This window comes from Aquila chrysaetos, chromosome 8, assembly GCF_900496995.4.
Source record: "Aquila chrysaetos chrysaetos chromosome 8, bAquChr1.4, whole genome shotgun sequence".
Taxonomy (NCBI): domain Eukaryota; kingdom Metazoa; phylum Chordata; class Aves; order Accipitriformes; family Accipitridae; genus Aquila; species Aquila chrysaetos.
In genome coordinates, this window is record NC_044011.1 from 23,144,362 (window position 1) to 23,160,500 (window position 16,139).

Below are 16,139 nucleotides of genomic sequence, written 5' to 3' on the forward strand. Positions count from 1 at the left end.
ATGTTATCATAATTGCTTTGTGAAGGTCAGTTAGAGGTGCGAGTGAGCGTTTATCACGTATATATCAGCAATTTGCTTATAGATACCACAGGACTGGTCGCTCCCCAGGGGCGCGAAGCGCAGTGGCAATGAGGACCTGCACGGGCCACTACCGCGGTCGTACGCCAGGTATTGAAGTTCCAAGGACGCAGCTGGGATTTGTGGAGAAACCTTTGCTGTGACAGCCAGGCTGGCAGAGTCCCCCCCCCAGCAGGTCTAACACATGCCAAGCAAATGCATTCTCTGCCAGCTAGTTACCTGACTCCTCTGAGGGACATCAGCTAAGCTGACCAAAGCTCTCGTCTGTCAACATCACTGCATCCACGTTTGACTTCACTGGCAATAGTAAGGGGAGGAGGGAATTTCATGTTCTGAGCTGGCAATGTATTTACAAACTATGGCTCAGATTCAAGTCACCTAATTTAGGCATAAAAAAGGTGCATAGTAATCTCCGTTTATGTTCAGTCGAGAAAGAGAGGTACTTCAGAGGACGATTCAGTCCAAGTGCAGCCTGAGCTGCCCTCGAGTTCACCATCCCTCTTACAGTCTGTAGGGGAAAAGGTGGTGCATGAGCTAAATAAAGGATTTGTTTTTTTCATGGGAAAAATGTCCCAAACAACACCTACAGAACCACTCTGCTATTCCTCCCTGTGTCTGTGAGCACCACGAGGAGCTCACTCGGAATTTCAGAGCTACCAATACGGCCGCCTGGGACGGCCCCTGCGTGAGTTACCTCTCCTACAACAGCACACCCGACTTCCAGTCACACTGCTTAATGGCTCTTACTTCAGTAAGTCAGATGGGATGCTGCAAATGTGTACAATTGCACAGGTGGCCTACACTGAATTCAAAGGGATGTCTGTTTAGATCAAGTAGGGAACATTTGAGAAATGGGGATGTATTTGTCTTTGTGCCAGGGAGAGTGCCCTGCAGTGTCACCAGTGCCCCAGTGCCAATCAAACCAAGTAGCACCTTCTTAGGCAAGTTATACAGTTGTATCTTCCCATTTACTGTGCGAGATTAAAAAGTATTTGAATGTGCATCTTTTAAATGTAAACTTCTTTTCATTATCATTTCTCTTTAGTAAAACTGTCACACCCATATATTCTCCCTGCAAGCAGCAAGATATTAATTCAATATGAAATCATCAGGGAAGAATTTTAGCCACATTTTTTCAAGCTGCTGTGCACTCCTTGTCATTTTGTTGGCTATTATCTTCTCATTTAAAAAAAAAGCTGTGACAGAAACTACAGAAAATGAACAAAGTCATTCAGAAGAGTAATCAATCATTCCCACTTCTCTATTTAGATGAGAAAGATGTGATCTTATTCTCATCAGATCAATAAAATATACATCAAGAAAAAGCTTAAGGGTCATTTGTCACAAAATGATTGCCTCCACTGAACCTCAGGCCTCTCAGTCATGTGGAACATTTATTGTTCCCTGAAGCGGGAAAAGTAACCAAATTTATTTGTTTTCTGATTACAATATAGAGATGTCTGCATTTATTTCAGTAGGAGAATGAAAAATCATATTAAGTTGGAAAGATCTGTATTTTCCCCTCTGCAGATCTTCCTTTGGTCATATTTTACTTTATAAGATGCATAGCTCTTCTCTGCAGAGTGTGGACATTTACCTACATGAAAAAACCTACTTTTTAGTACCTTTATCTCTTTCTGTTCAAGAAGGTATTCGACTATTGCCCATACCGAGCTACAAAACTGTTCAGTATTGCATCCAGAAAGACACTCCAGTATGTGCCTAACTGTTTTATTTAACACAAACTTCAGTAATGATTTGAAATGTTTACTTTAGAGTCATGTCTAGTTCTGGTTAATGCCAGCTGCAGTGCACTTCCATCACCACCAATAGTCACCATCTTTCTCTCTCCCTGTCAAGCAGAAAAGGATCTAAACCAAAAGAAACTCTCTCATGTACTTAACTTGAGGAAAAACACCATATTGGCACTGTGTTTTGTTGAAAAATATATGTAGAAAGTATTTTTATATGTGCTTGATTTTAAACAGTTCTACTTTTTTACATTCAGATGTTATCACAGTAAGGAATTCATCAAGGTCTTTCCTCAGTGTAGCTAGAGAGTTGGACTATTATCTTTCTTTCTTTCTGTTGCATGTCATTAAACCAAGAGGGGAAAAAGCACAAAGCTAACTGAAAAAAAAAAAAAAAAAAAAAAAAAAAAAAAGAATTCTAACGACAGATCAAAAACCCAGGAACATTTAAAGCTGAAATGAAAATAAAAGCACAGAATCATCCCTATGTTTCCCACATGCAAGATAAAGTGTGGTTCTGATACTACTATGGCAACTGCTCTAGACATAATGCAAAGACTTAGGGGCTTGAACCAGCATTTTGGATGAATACTTTAAAGACCATACATTTAATATTCTGTTTTTTAAACTGTGGATTAGTTTTAATTTTTTTTCACATATTGAAAGAGTAAAAATAAAATGAAAAGCAATCTGAAGCTGGAAATACATCTGAGCATGGCTAACAGTGAAGGCTGCACATGCTCACAGACTAGACGAACCACAATTGTCACGGGCTGGGGCGTATGATGTCCAAGGACAGACAGAAGAAGCTGGGCTTGTTCTGTCCTAGGAAGAGAAGGCTGAGGGGAGAGCTAATTCCTGCCTGCAGCTATCTAATGGGAAGGTGCAAAGATGACAAAGAACAACGGCAGACTCTTCTCAAAAGACGCCCTGTGAAATGACAGGAGGCAACAGACACAAGCTGCAGCAAGGGAAAAATCCAATTAGATGTAAGAGGAAAATTCTTCACCGTGAGAGTAGTCAGGCCCTGGGACAGGTGCCCAGAGAGGCTGTGGCACCTCCAGCTCAGAGATACTCAACACTCAACTAGACACTGCTTTGAGCAACATGATCTAACAGCAAAGTTGGCCCTGCTCTCAGCAGGGCTTGGCCCAGCTGACCTCCAGGGATCCCTTCCAAACTGAATTATTCTAAGACGAACTCAGAATACAGCTCCCAACAGGCAACAGCTTCTATAATATAAGTTCTTCACTTGATGAAAGGACTTAGCAGAGCAACATGACTACTACTCTGCCAACCTCTTTTTTTTTCCTAAATAACCTCTCTATGTTAAGGTCTGAAAATGAACACGGAGTTTTAGGGGCAAGAGATGCTACTACTATGCATGAAGCAGGACAAGCAAGTGCAATAACTATTAGAGCAAACGAGTCTGACTAAAAGCTCATGTAAAACAACGGCTTGTCATAAGAATGATTTTCCTCTTTCTTTGAGCAAGCCTTAAGGGTTTTCCAAGGAATATACTCAACTAGAAGCACAGATATAAATGTTCTACTGCCTATGGAAAATCAGATTTAATGCAAGTAATGCAAGGTCTTTCACATTACATTTCCTCACTACTGATAATTACTACTGAAATTATTACTTTCCACATTTATCTGAACATGCTGAACAGTTAACTGAGGTGACAGACTAAGTTAGCTCAGTCCTTCCTTTAAACTTAAATTCTTGTAATTGAGCAGAAGCACTCCCATGGAATCAGTTATTCTAGAGCAAATGATCTTTTGTGCTCAAGTCTGAACTTTATTTTTGGTAAATTCTCTCTGGATATGTGGCTTACAAATGGCAAGCTAATTCTGAGGGTTTTTTTTAGATGAAAGTTTTTGAGATCTTCCTAACTTTAGTCGAAACCTGTACAGCTTAAGCACCTGTGTAATGGCTTGTAGAGAGTCATGGTGACACATGTTTACACCTACGATTAATCCCATATGTAATGCAAGTGTCAGATATATAACTATTATTAACCATTATAACTCATAACAATTAATAATACATGAGAGAAAACTCAAAAATGAAAACAACACCTTGGAAAATTTGGCCAAATGTTTGTAAGGTGGAAAGTTACATGTAGTAGCATGCTAGACATAAGCTTTAATTAATAACAAAAGCAGAGTAGGAAAGCAGTAGTAGGAGTAGTAACAATAATGTTAACCTTGATTTGTGCTCAGGTAATCATGCAATGTTGTACCTAAAAATAAAAGAAAAACAAATGGGCACTCTGTGGAAAATCCATTGGTCTGACTCCCGGCAATGCTGACTACTGGCAGTTCCCAGCAATGTTGACCACCACGGGGCAATCCCAGTCTCTCAGAGCATGTAGACAGTTAAGCTAATTTTAAGTGGGTTAAATTCTCCTTGCTTATCAAATGACTTGCAAAGTGTGGTAAGATAACTATTTATTGCAACTTCCTACCAGTTTTCTGGCTGTGGGAAAGGCATCTGAGAAGGGGTGGAAAAAAAGGGGTGGGGAAAAAAACCCCAGAAAATGTTCAAGCAGCATAACAAAAGAGCAGAGCAAACCAAAAGAGATGTTACACAGCAGTCACGGAGGCACACCACCACACACATGCACTGTACCAAGGTCTCTCATACTTGTTGCAGAAGAGGGAGTACTGCAACTCAGCAACCAGTCTGCAGTGTTTAACACAGTCATGTTGTCTCCTGAGAACAGGAATGGTATAACGGTTCATTCTCCCAGTGTCTGTTCAGTGTACATAATAGTCTTCAAGGCAAGTATCTGAGCCAAGTCTTTTACCGGCATTGTATTGTTTTTATAAGTATTACTTTAACTCATTTGTTTATGCAAGTATAATATAGAGGCATCTAGTTATTAGTGTTCTTTAATGATATGCTTGAAGTTTTCCTTTCTTTTTATGCTGGAATAAGTATTCTGTGTAAAAATATAAGTAGGTTGAACCTTAATGGTTCAGCCCTTCTCTGCAGAGCTCTGTTACCCTCACAGGCACTTACACTTTTTATTGATGTTGACAGATTTTTTTTTTTTTAAATAGGGATAAGTGACTAAAATGCTTTACATTGTGGCCAGAAAGAACAAACTACATTTTTTTTCTTGGTGCCAACTGTTAAAAAAGACAGCAATGTATAAACTCCAAAAAAGAGGGCTGAAACTCTAGCTTGACCTATATCCATGGTGTCAGTCTCATGGACACTAATGGGAACAAGACTCCATCTCAGAATGTGGTACCCTGCCTCCCACTGCTCCAATTCAGCTATGGCAGAATCTATTATCTGAAAGCATTGGAACGTCGGTGTTGTAGCTGCACGGTAGTGCTGTCCCTACAGTAATAGATAGAGCAGTAATAAACAGTTACTTTTGAGGGAAATCTAAAACTCTCTTTAAGACAAACTTTCACTACCTGCCTAGAAGTGGAATTAGCATATTCATCAAGTAAAAAAAATTACATAAGCCTAATTTTGATGCATTTCTTTTGACAAAGCTTTTAAATGAACCTAAATGGATGTACCTCATGGTATAAAAGTAAATTATTACTCAGCAATGAAGCGCGACACGGAAAATGCAATCTATTTCAAGTTACCAACAGGTATAACCAAATCTTTAACACTTTGTTCAAATCAACCATTCCAAGATTTTCCTTGTTTCACCTTTGCACAGTTCTGCCTCTTACTTCAGTTGGTGCAAATCGAAGAAATGCTGTTGGAATTAGTAGATTTACACTGGTATGACTGGCATTTTTTCATAATTCTTGCTGGGTTTATAAATGGGTTTATGCTCATCCTTGAAATTATGTTAAAAAATGCATATGACTAAAAACTAGACAAAACTTTCTATGTGCCAGCAGTGTCTTATACCTACCTCCTGTTCCATTTGTTGTAACTGATGTGCTACTGAGATTAGGTTTATCCAGTTTGGAACTACCCGGCGCATCACTACTTCCAACAAGATTATGAGGACTGGCTAGATCTTGCATTTCCATAGACCTGTTAAAGAAGAAGGTGACAGTATTTAAATGCATTGTGATACTATCTATAATAATCTGCTTTTTCTAAAACAACTTTTTTTACAAGGAGAGTTTGTAATGCAGCCAGATGAACAAATCAATGCAGGTTCCTTTAAGGTAGTCTTTGCTTTTTACCAAACCTAGGAAAGTAGCTAATAATTTGATGTGAACAGCAACAATGCCAGTATTTTTCACTTTTCCTTTAGGTATTATGAAGTAAATGACACAGGCTTACGAAACTGCTCAAAGAGCTTGTGCATGAGGGAGTGCATATATATGGATGGACAGATGGAGGGATAAATGGATAAATGCACATATATATAGGTATTTCTTAGAAGAAAACAGAAATTAAGTGAAATGTCAGTCATTACACAAAAAGCCAGAATAGGAACTTCTGCCTCCCATTATCTGTATTCCAACCACCAGCAGTCACTGCATCCACACTAAATCATAGCAACAGACCATACAGGTGAATGAACAGAACTTTCGCGTACATCTGCAATATTCTTCACTCTTACAAATGCATATATTCTTACTAGCTCACTTGATTTTTTTTTACTTCTAAGTAATTTCTAGGAAACTTGCAAAATTTCAAGTGGATTTAGACTGCAATGGATTTCAGCGTCACAGTTATACTGGGGGCCTGTGGACAGCTTTCATTCAGTGACAACAGATCTGCCTTTCTCAGGCAAAGCAGACAAGGAGCATTTCTTGTTAGATCGGTAATTGCAATCCAATTTGCAGTGTGTGCTCACCTATTCCTTGCTTCATTTATAAATTAATTACACAGATTTTTTCCCCAAAGAAACATTTTTGCTATATATAAGCAAAGTTGCCAGCCCATCTGCAACAGGAGAACCATTTACCATATGCATACTACAAAGGCCAACAGAATGATTGTCTTACAGAGCTGTAAAAGCTCAACTACATTGTAGAAGACTGAAATGGCTAGGAAAGAGATGAACAGTTGAGATAGTTCAGTAAGAATAACTGCTGCTGTATATTCATATTCTGACCAGGAAAATCAGTGGCAAATCATTAAGTTAACACCCAGCATCTTAAGTATTTATTGCAAGTTTCGCTTTGAAATTGCCTATCTTCTGTTAGCCACATATCCTCCCCTCTGGGAAAAAAACCCAGACAAAATCCCACCATCTTTCCATTAAATATGGGTCTGCTGTCTGAATCCGGTTTTTTACTCCAAGATAAGGAAAAGAAAAAAAGCCCACAGAATTAAAATGTCTCCCGTTTTGAGCTCCTAGTTCCATTGATCTGGATGCTTTAGCTTGCCTCTCATTGCATTCATTTAACCCAAGACACAGATTCAGAGCTTTCATGTATTGAATATGTTCCAGGAAATGTAGGAAATACTATATCTCAACTGGGAAAATGCACCAAGGCCTTACCCAAAGGCACACAAAGCAAAGAATCTCATGTATTCCACTAAACGCTCAAATCAAACCTGAGATGCACTGATATTCCACTGACAGGGCAGCCTCCCCAGCAGCAGTCTGGATGAGCAGGGGAAAACTGATATTGCAGGAGGCCATGCATCAGCAGGTAAGAATTTTATAGCCATATTCAAGGAAATGCAAAGGCATAAACTGAGATTTGAACTGCCTTAACCCCAATTTCTTCATCTAATTGTATATGCATTTCTACACATCTGTCAGCAGTGCATTATATTTATTGTCTACTGGAAATGTGATCAGTGTTAGACGAAATAAAATGAACTCAAGTGGTTTACTAGTCCGTCGGTTTTTGTTTAGTAGTTTCTGTACAAGGATAGCAGCTAAAGGTTAAAAAAAGTCTGTGAGTTTCCATCTTGTATGTATTTAAGGGAGCAGGAGAATGCTACACAAAATAAACAATGTGTGTTTCATTGCATATACAGTGTAATACTCCCCACGTGTTCACTTAGCAGTTTAAGTGTCACGATTTCCTGTTCAAGTACGATCAGCCCACAGATACCTAATGGGCAGTTCTAGCTTAGAAAGTTCACATGTGCTTTTTTTCTTGTTTAGCATGAAAATTACAATGATTTCTTTTCAGACAGGCACATATCATGGCCACAGATGCAAATGCTTCAGCAATATTTCATAAGAAAAATCATTGATTTACCTAGCTAGTGTGTTTAAGAAGTATCCATCTTAAGCACACTTCATACTCAAATGAAATCAGATTATCTTAATCGAATCAGATTTTCTTAATCAGACAACTAAGTCCACTGATTTTCATTTGCTTGGCAAAGAACATAAACAATCAAACTTTGTAAAAGGAATAGTTTTTGTTCCATACCTTCATACCAAAAGTATGAAACCTTTTGTGCAGAAAAGTATTTTATTCAGCTTATATTTGTTTTCCATAGTAAATGGCATCCCCAGTCCACAGACACAGCAAGTTAATTAACTAATACTATTTTAAAAGTAGTGCATTTACAAATAGACATTTTCTCTGCATGAGTAAAAGACATCTTGCACTTATTGGTAGTCTATTAAGGATAAAAAGGATATCCAAACCAATAAAAAGTTTCACAAAACCATGTGTATACATTATACTTATCCTGGGTGCTCTTTCCTGTGTGAACAAGTAAGGGGATTATTTTAGTATATCCCTATGTGATTTATTTATTGAAATGTACGTTACCTTCTGTGTAACAGATGTCATTCAATTCACCCTTCTGGATGCGTTTAGTGTACCTTTAGCCTAAAAAATTCTCAGGAAGATGTAACAGACCTACTAAAATCTTACAGTTTCAGTCAATGGAAGATTCAGGAAAAATGCTTAATAAAATGGATGAAATAATTCCAACATCTTGAATTCATTTTGTCAAACTAAATGTTTATCAGAGTCCTGCTTTCACTGACTTAATCAGAAGCAGGTTTGGGTTCAGTATGTGTTTTCCTGCACTAAAAAAAGTAAAAAAGAGTGATCTCCAAAGGACCAATTAATACTTCTAAGTTTATGCAGTTATTTATTAAAGACTGTTTTCTAGTAAATGCGGTGTTTCAATTTAGACAGAATAAAGCCTATTGTTAGACCTGCTTAAAAACTACACCGTACAACTTTATTTTCCATTTTTTGTTTCTCTGCCAGGCAAGTAACTGTTTGAGCTTTAGTCTTCCCCTGCTTGCATTGTCTCAGACTACTTTTTAGAGTAATTAAGTAAAATGCTAAATTGATCAAAAGATGAATTTTGAGAGGAAACAGATTACTTGGTAAGAAGATGTTTTAATTTTCTTTTGACTGTTTGTTTGAAGAACGTTAGTGTGATTCCAAGCTCCTGAGCGAAAACCTGAAATCTGGCAAGACAGATTTGTCTTTTATTCTGCTTTGGCTACGCTTTAAGTCTTTGAAAATTGGTATTTGCACATGCTTAGTGGATCATTTTAGAGGCTTACTGGAAAAGTCTCTAAAACATCCCATTTCACGGAACAGTCTCCTGGATCCCGGTGGGCTTTAACTCCAACCTGCACGTGGACAATCCTACCAAACTGCAGCAGGTTTGTATCAAAAAGATGGCTGTGCCTGATGCCTGGGCCTTCCACATTAGAGAGCATTTTGTTCCCTGTCTTGAAGTGACATCTTTTCAAAGGTTAAGCTATGTTCAGAAGCGGGTTAAGGAACAGCATCCAAAGAGAGAAATTCACTCCCCCCCCCGGCCCATCTTTACAAAAGCAGCTGAACAGAACTTGTGATGCGCCCCAGACCACCGAAGCGCACAGCCCAGCACCATTAACCCAGCCTTGCGTAGGCAGGTTTAAGTATGGCTAATTATGATTGCCCAATCTGACAACTGCATCACTGTATTTCTGTATAGCTTTTGCTTGTATTATTTTAAAGGTAAAAAGCTCAAGCTTTGCTTCTAGGATTGTGTTTTTAAAAGACCTTTTTTTTTTTTCTTTCATTACAATCACGTACCTATTTGTGCACCGCTTTTCTTCAGCTGAATTAAAATCTATTTCCAAAAAATCTGGGTTGTTATAACTCTGTTATCCATTTGCATTTCCAATTAAACTATTATAAACGGGAACTAAGAGCTGGGTCCTTCCACAACTTGAAACTCTGTTGATTATTCATGAATTCTACAAGTAGATCATATTTAGATAATTTTCTTCTTTAAAGAGATCATGTTTTAAAATGCAAACTTTTTGCTACATATCTACTTTTACTATATTTCAAACTTTTTTACTAACAAGATTGAAAATATGAAATCATTCATCACAGATTTATAAAAGAATAAATATTCAAATGTGAGAACAAAGTACTTCAAATCCTAGCCTAGCCAGAACATTTTACAAATACTAATTCCTCACTGTGCAGAATTAGCAACAAATCCAAAATAAAAGAGAATTGAAAGAAGGACTAGCTAAAGGCTATTTAAAATTGAATAATTTCATTTAGTTTATAAGTTAATTAGAACCAAAATTTAAAAGATTTTTCTTTTAAAAATTCTTTGATAGGAAATTCTCTACATAATTTTCTTTAGCAGAATCTTTGCTAAACTTCACTGTGGCAAAAATCCACATTATCTGGGGGTGTTTTGGTTAGCTTCCCCCCTGCTTCTCTCACATCTCTCCTGTTGTAACCCCAGTTCTTACATATCCCAAACTTTCTCACAGAAACCCGGAGCCTTGTCCAATTAAGATGTCGGCTACCTTGGAGCTTCTGAAATTAAACAAACAGGGAATTTCCCTTTATTTAAAATTAACTTTTAGAGCAATATGAAAGCTGGGTAACAGAGCTGTTCAGACTCAGCTGAATCTGTTTCCTACTGCTGTCAGCTCAGCTTGCTGACCAACTACACAGTTTTAAGGACAAGTGGGGTGGGGTTTTTTCCACTTCCCGTAGAAATTTTTTTAGCCAGATCTTTCAGCCATGTTCCGAACATCACTAGCTAGCCCACCTCTCTTCCATATGCAGTCTGAACTAGCTCATACAAGCCTTTCACTCTGACAAAAAAAATTAGAATGGATGCACATATACAAATGTCATTAGTCCAATAAAATCTACAGAAAATCTGCAACAGTTTAAAACAATCAATAACAATAGATACATCATATTTATAGAGGGTTTTTCCAGGTTTTTTTTGAAAACTGTATTTTACACAGTACATTCACAGCGAGGCCAGGGATTTTTTGTGTTTACTTGCACCTACACAAACTGTAAATAATGCAATTAAAAAGAAGTTACACTAACCTGTTAACAGTCCCCAAAGACTACAGTGGGCAGTAAGAAAGAAGGTGGAGAGAGAGGGATTCTGAATGATGGACAGGTTTCCAGGGAATATACACATGCATATAAATACATGTACACTAACACCCAGCTACATACAAACTTTTAAGAATTCTTTGGTGCTAAATATCCACACATACCTGTGTATAAGCGTATAAATACACAACAAAAAAATTTTCAACATCTTTCCACCAAAGACTCCCACAAAGTGCAACACAACACACAGCCTAAGAACACTCCTCAAATTAGTCACATTTCCAATCATTACACTAACCCTAAAATACAGGTTAATAATGTTTTCTTTTCCAGGTGCTTTTACGCTGTGTATGGCAGCCTTTGTCTTTTTTTTTGCCACTGTAAAAGGTAATGAACAAACAGCAAAACTGATGAAATAAATTTGCTCCATTGAGATGACTGCCTCTCGTTTTTTCTCAGGCTTATCAGCCCTCTTGTATATCTTCTCAAGCTTAATAGATGGCCAAAACAGCAGATCTTTTGCTATTCTAAGCACAATCTTGCAAAAGCATGCCCCTCCATCATGCAAGTTCTGGGAGGCTGCCAGAGAGTTAAAAACAAATAATACTGCTGGACACTAGCAAGACCTCCTTTCCACTCTCCTTGAGGCCTCATTTCTTAACTTGTAAAGTGATCTGATACAGTGCTAAGAAGCAGTAAAAAATGTCATGTTATAGGGATAAAAACAGCAAATGCTCTTCAGAGTTTTGTTTTATTACTTTTTTTTTTTTTTAACAATCCAGAAAACAAGTGCTAAACTTTTTGCAGCCATTTGGGGATGGAAGGTGGATTCTAGCTGTATAATTTCTATTTCTAATGGTTTTGTAAGTAGGGTGTCAACTTTCATATTAAAAAAGTAAGAGAAAGAAGCAAAACTAATGCCACATTGGTATTCAAAAAAAAATACTTCCCGTTTGTCAATCTATAACCAATGTCATGTCAGATAGAGGGTATCAAAGGGAGGGCACCTTAGTGAAACAAAGAATTGAAACATTAGAGTTTTTCTACCATGTTAAAAAATACCACATAGGTAATAAATAATAAAAATATCATGAGGTTCAGCTTTGTAGAACTCTAAGTGTACAGTAAGGACTGTAGTGGACTCCTAATGAACATGGATGATTCTTTACAAGCTTAAATATCACCATGCAGCTTCGCAGCACAGGAGTTCAAGCTCACAGGGAAATAACCTCTACTCAGGGACTGTAATAACCACACTGTGGAGAGGGTCCTTCTAGTACAAAGGGACAATAATTTGAGGAAAACTCAAACCTGCCTGATTTTGTTTAATAGCCTTTTTGATCTCAACAATGCTGCTTATCTTGCAGAGGATGGGACTCCTTAGGTGATCCTTCGGGGCATAAAGTGGCACTGGTTGTGATTGTATCTCAGTTTCTCTTTCATGGCTATTGTCCTTCTCTTGGCTATTCAAGCTCTAATTCCAGCAGAAAAAACCCTCATGCAGACGGTATTACTTTACAGGGGCTGTCTGACAGGCAGCCAGTGTCAGTGCTTGGGATGCACTTGGTGCTGAGGGCTCAGCTGAGAACGCGGGCAAGCAGGTTCGGTGACAAAGGCCAGCATTGTAGTGTGCCTCCTTGCGCCATTCACAGCTAGAGAAAAAGGACATTTCTTTCACTGCAGCTTCTTCCCCAGCCCCCCTTCCCATTTCTCCAGATAAACTTTTGCTATCACCCTCCCTTTTTGACCCTGTGCCACCTTGAGATTCTCTGTGCTTCCTCACAACTAGGTGTCAGATATTTTTTGTCTTCATTAAATCTATGCTTCCCGCTTCTCTCACCGCATGAGCAAATGCCAAAGGCCATAGCTTTTGTTAATCTAGCATACAGCTATTGCTATAGTAATAAGCAGATATTGTTTTACTGAAAGGGATATATGGATTTCTTCTTTGTGGGCCTAGTGAGAAAATATGACTAAATACTGTGAAAAATAATTGCTTACAAATTCAAGTTTATTTTTGCTGGAAAAGAAATACTGACATTTTCTTTTCTTGCCTGAGGAATAAAACGAAGGTGAAAAGTTTAGGTTTGCTCTGGTGATGACTAAACACAGCAATGAATTTAGAAGGCTTGGATTGTCGTGTCGTATAATTGCTGAAAACTATTATTTGCTTAAAAGTCAGTAACTGTATGGTTTCCCTGGTTTCTGATTGACTGAGACATTTTATTTCAGTTTAATGTCATTTAATGTGGTTTGCAGAAAACCACAGAAACTGTCTACTCTAGTGCAGTTCAGTTGGCCACAAATCCACATTACATTATTATTTCACTGCTTTCTGACTTTTATTGGGAATGAATGTCAATTCCCTGACATAATTAAAAGATAATGTAAAATTAATTTGGATTTCCACACTTGTGGATAAAGCACCAAATAATTTCTAGGAGCCATTTCTGGACTCTTCTGTTGGATACATAGTCCATTTGTCCAAAGCCAACAAGTATTAAAATGAATAGATAAAAATCAAGACAAATCGGGAGGAGACACAACCATATTAAATTATTTACCTCAGCATAAACTTCCAGCTCACCCTCTCTATGCTCAGGACATTTTTTCAGTTACAAAACACACGTCTATACTAGCAAAATGGGCAGGCTGTCACGGAAAAGGTAGATAACGGGAAGCCTCTTTTCCATATGGATCCCCTTCCACCTCATCTCCCCACCCTGCAGTTTGGGATCAGTTTGATTTGACGAAGGCAAATGACAGTTTTATATGGGAAACTATTATATTCTGATGTAATAAACTGATGCACACTCAAAAAGCAAAGCTACACAGAGCAATACCTTCTGGCCAGCTGGATCCCAGCCTTTGAGATCTCTTTCCTGGGCTATCCAAATGTGACAACCACAGGTTTGATGTGATAGGATTTTAGCTGAGGGTCCACGCTCCAGGCACTGGAGGAAGTATCTGGAAAGAGGTAATGTGGTGTCTGAACAGGTATTTCCCATCTTATCAAAGAAAAAGGCAGCTGGTTGGACAGGAGCCAGAGAACATCTAAACTAACAAGCAGCACGGACCGGGGACTGATGGAATAGCAGAGAGAGCAGTAGGGAGCTCGGTTCTCTTCGTCCATGTACAGGCTGGCCCATCCCGAACCTGGGCTGTATCGGAGCGTGCCCGTGCCTAGCACAGCCCCAACAGCAGCAATGATCCCATGCCACAGCTCGGTCTCAGGCAGGCGCATGTTCCACGCACTGCCGCAAGCTTGGCCACGCAGCCCACAGGCTGCGTCACACGGTTCCCAGTCCAGGTGTGAACAGAAAATACATGAAGGTACACAGGAGGTTAAACTCAATGTTTAACCCGCTACTTAAAAAAAAGTGGCAAAAATAGGTTTTGAAGTCATTATGTGAGCATTTAAATAAATCAAAAGCGATAATGACACTGCGGTTCCACAGGGAGCTGTCAAGTATCCAACTTACATGAAATACAGACTACTGGTTTACAGATACATAGGATCTAAATGCAAGTCTTTGGATCACAGGGCCACATTTTCAAAGAGTAGTTCACCCAACAGCTCCCATTTCCACTTCTGATCACTTCCAGATGTGATTGGCACTTGCAAATTCTGTGGTTCTTACAACATGATGAGCTGTGTCATAAACAAATAACAAACACTTCTGTGGAGATGGCTGAAATGCAAATAGCAAGCCTTCACTCCTATGCCATAACTTCTGCAGAACAACGGCTCAGAGTCCCATCTGAAAAATCTGCTGGTCCTTTCTGCATCTCTGACAGGTGACCTGGTGGGAGGTAAGGAACAGGTAACAAACCCAACGACTGGAGAATCTCACTAAGTCTTTCTTTGGTGTTTTTAAGTGTAATTTGAGCAACTAAGCCTATTTCCCATATATACAGAGGAACGTGGAGAGGATCAGCTCTGCCAATTACTAGCCTGTTGCTAATCTGTCTTTTGTAAGACATAGCCTTCAAAGCCGCACCACTTACTGCACAGAATTTCAAAACATCTCAGGGAAAACACAAGGCAGTGTTCCTCATGGCATCATAGCCATGATTTTAAGTGGAATGAGGAGAGGAGTTTTGAAAGGGTTGTTTGCAGCCCTGATTTCCTATGGACAGTGAATAGGGGATGCTTTGGCACCTTTGCTCTTTAATGAGAGGAAATGCCCACTTCCAAACCACATGTTAATGGCAGACTGAGATTGAAAGAAGCATCAAAGTACTGAAGGTCCTCCAAATCCCTGGTACTCACCCACATATGAGAAAGAGGAATTTCTAGGGATAACTTCATCACTGTGTTATCTTCCAACTACCTTTTTTGGAGAGAAAATGATATAATTCCTCATACCCTTTCCTAGGGTGCTGGAGAACTGCTTTTGCGATGGGGTAGCTCTTCCATTTAGATCTGATGTACCTCTGAAATACCTTGCATTCTGAGCTTGTCTGTGCAGTAGCTGGAGGTACGCTTTCAGCAAGGGGGCACATGCTTCCTTACCCTGACCTGTTGCATAAATACCACCACCAGTGAAGATGGGACAGCTGGGATGCCTGGGTCCAGATATTGGCACCTGATCCATATCTACATTATTAATTGAAATACAGTACTAACAGTATTAATTGCAATATAATCATGTCAGCTTTATTCATACAAGACAATATTTAAGCAAATCTAAAATTGGGAAATCAGGGATGAAAGGCTTGGCATTTTGCTGTTGGCTTCAACGGAGCCTGGACCGCATGATGTAAGTATGAACTCACATTTTCATAACAAGAGAGCAGAGGGTGGGTTGTGTGTGACTTACCCTGAATCGAAATGTCTGTTATATTTCAAACTAGTTATTGAAACATGGTTCTTCTTCGCCAGGGATTGCCCAAGGGAAAAGAAGCTCTTTCAGGTGCGCTGTATTAGAGTGCTCATACCTCATTTCAATCTAATTTCTTTAGCCACCAGTACAGGGGCCTTGCAAGAACTTCATCCACCTCCAGAACGGATGAGCTATGATGACAGACTGGGTAGAATACAGGAGTTGCCAAAAACTTG

The 16,139-nt window shown here is 38.9% G+C and overlaps 1 protein-coding gene across 17 annotated transcripts in view; it reads right to left on the reverse strand.

The window, feature by feature from the left end:
• EYA4 (EYA transcriptional coactivator and phosphatase 4) overlaps positions 1–16,139 on the reverse strand; it is a 161,076-nt gene that overhangs the window by 48,317 nt on the left and 96,620 nt on the right. For 9 of the 17 annotated variants that reach the window (XM_030022593.2, XM_030022600.2, XM_030022598.2 and 6 more), the window contains exons 4-5: positions 5,722–5,846; positions 4,479–4,547 (exon numbers count right to left, since the gene is read on the reverse strand). In XM_030022593.2, the coding sequence (XP_029878453.1) occupies positions 4,479–4,547; positions 5,722–5,846 (194 nt within the window). Of the gene's footprint in view, positions 1–4,478; positions 4,548–5,721; positions 5,847–13,920; positions 14,045–16,139 lie in introns of all 17 variants that reach the window. The other 8 variants (XM_030022609.2, XM_030022606.2, XM_030022603.2 and 5 more) reach the window with 2 other exon arrangements.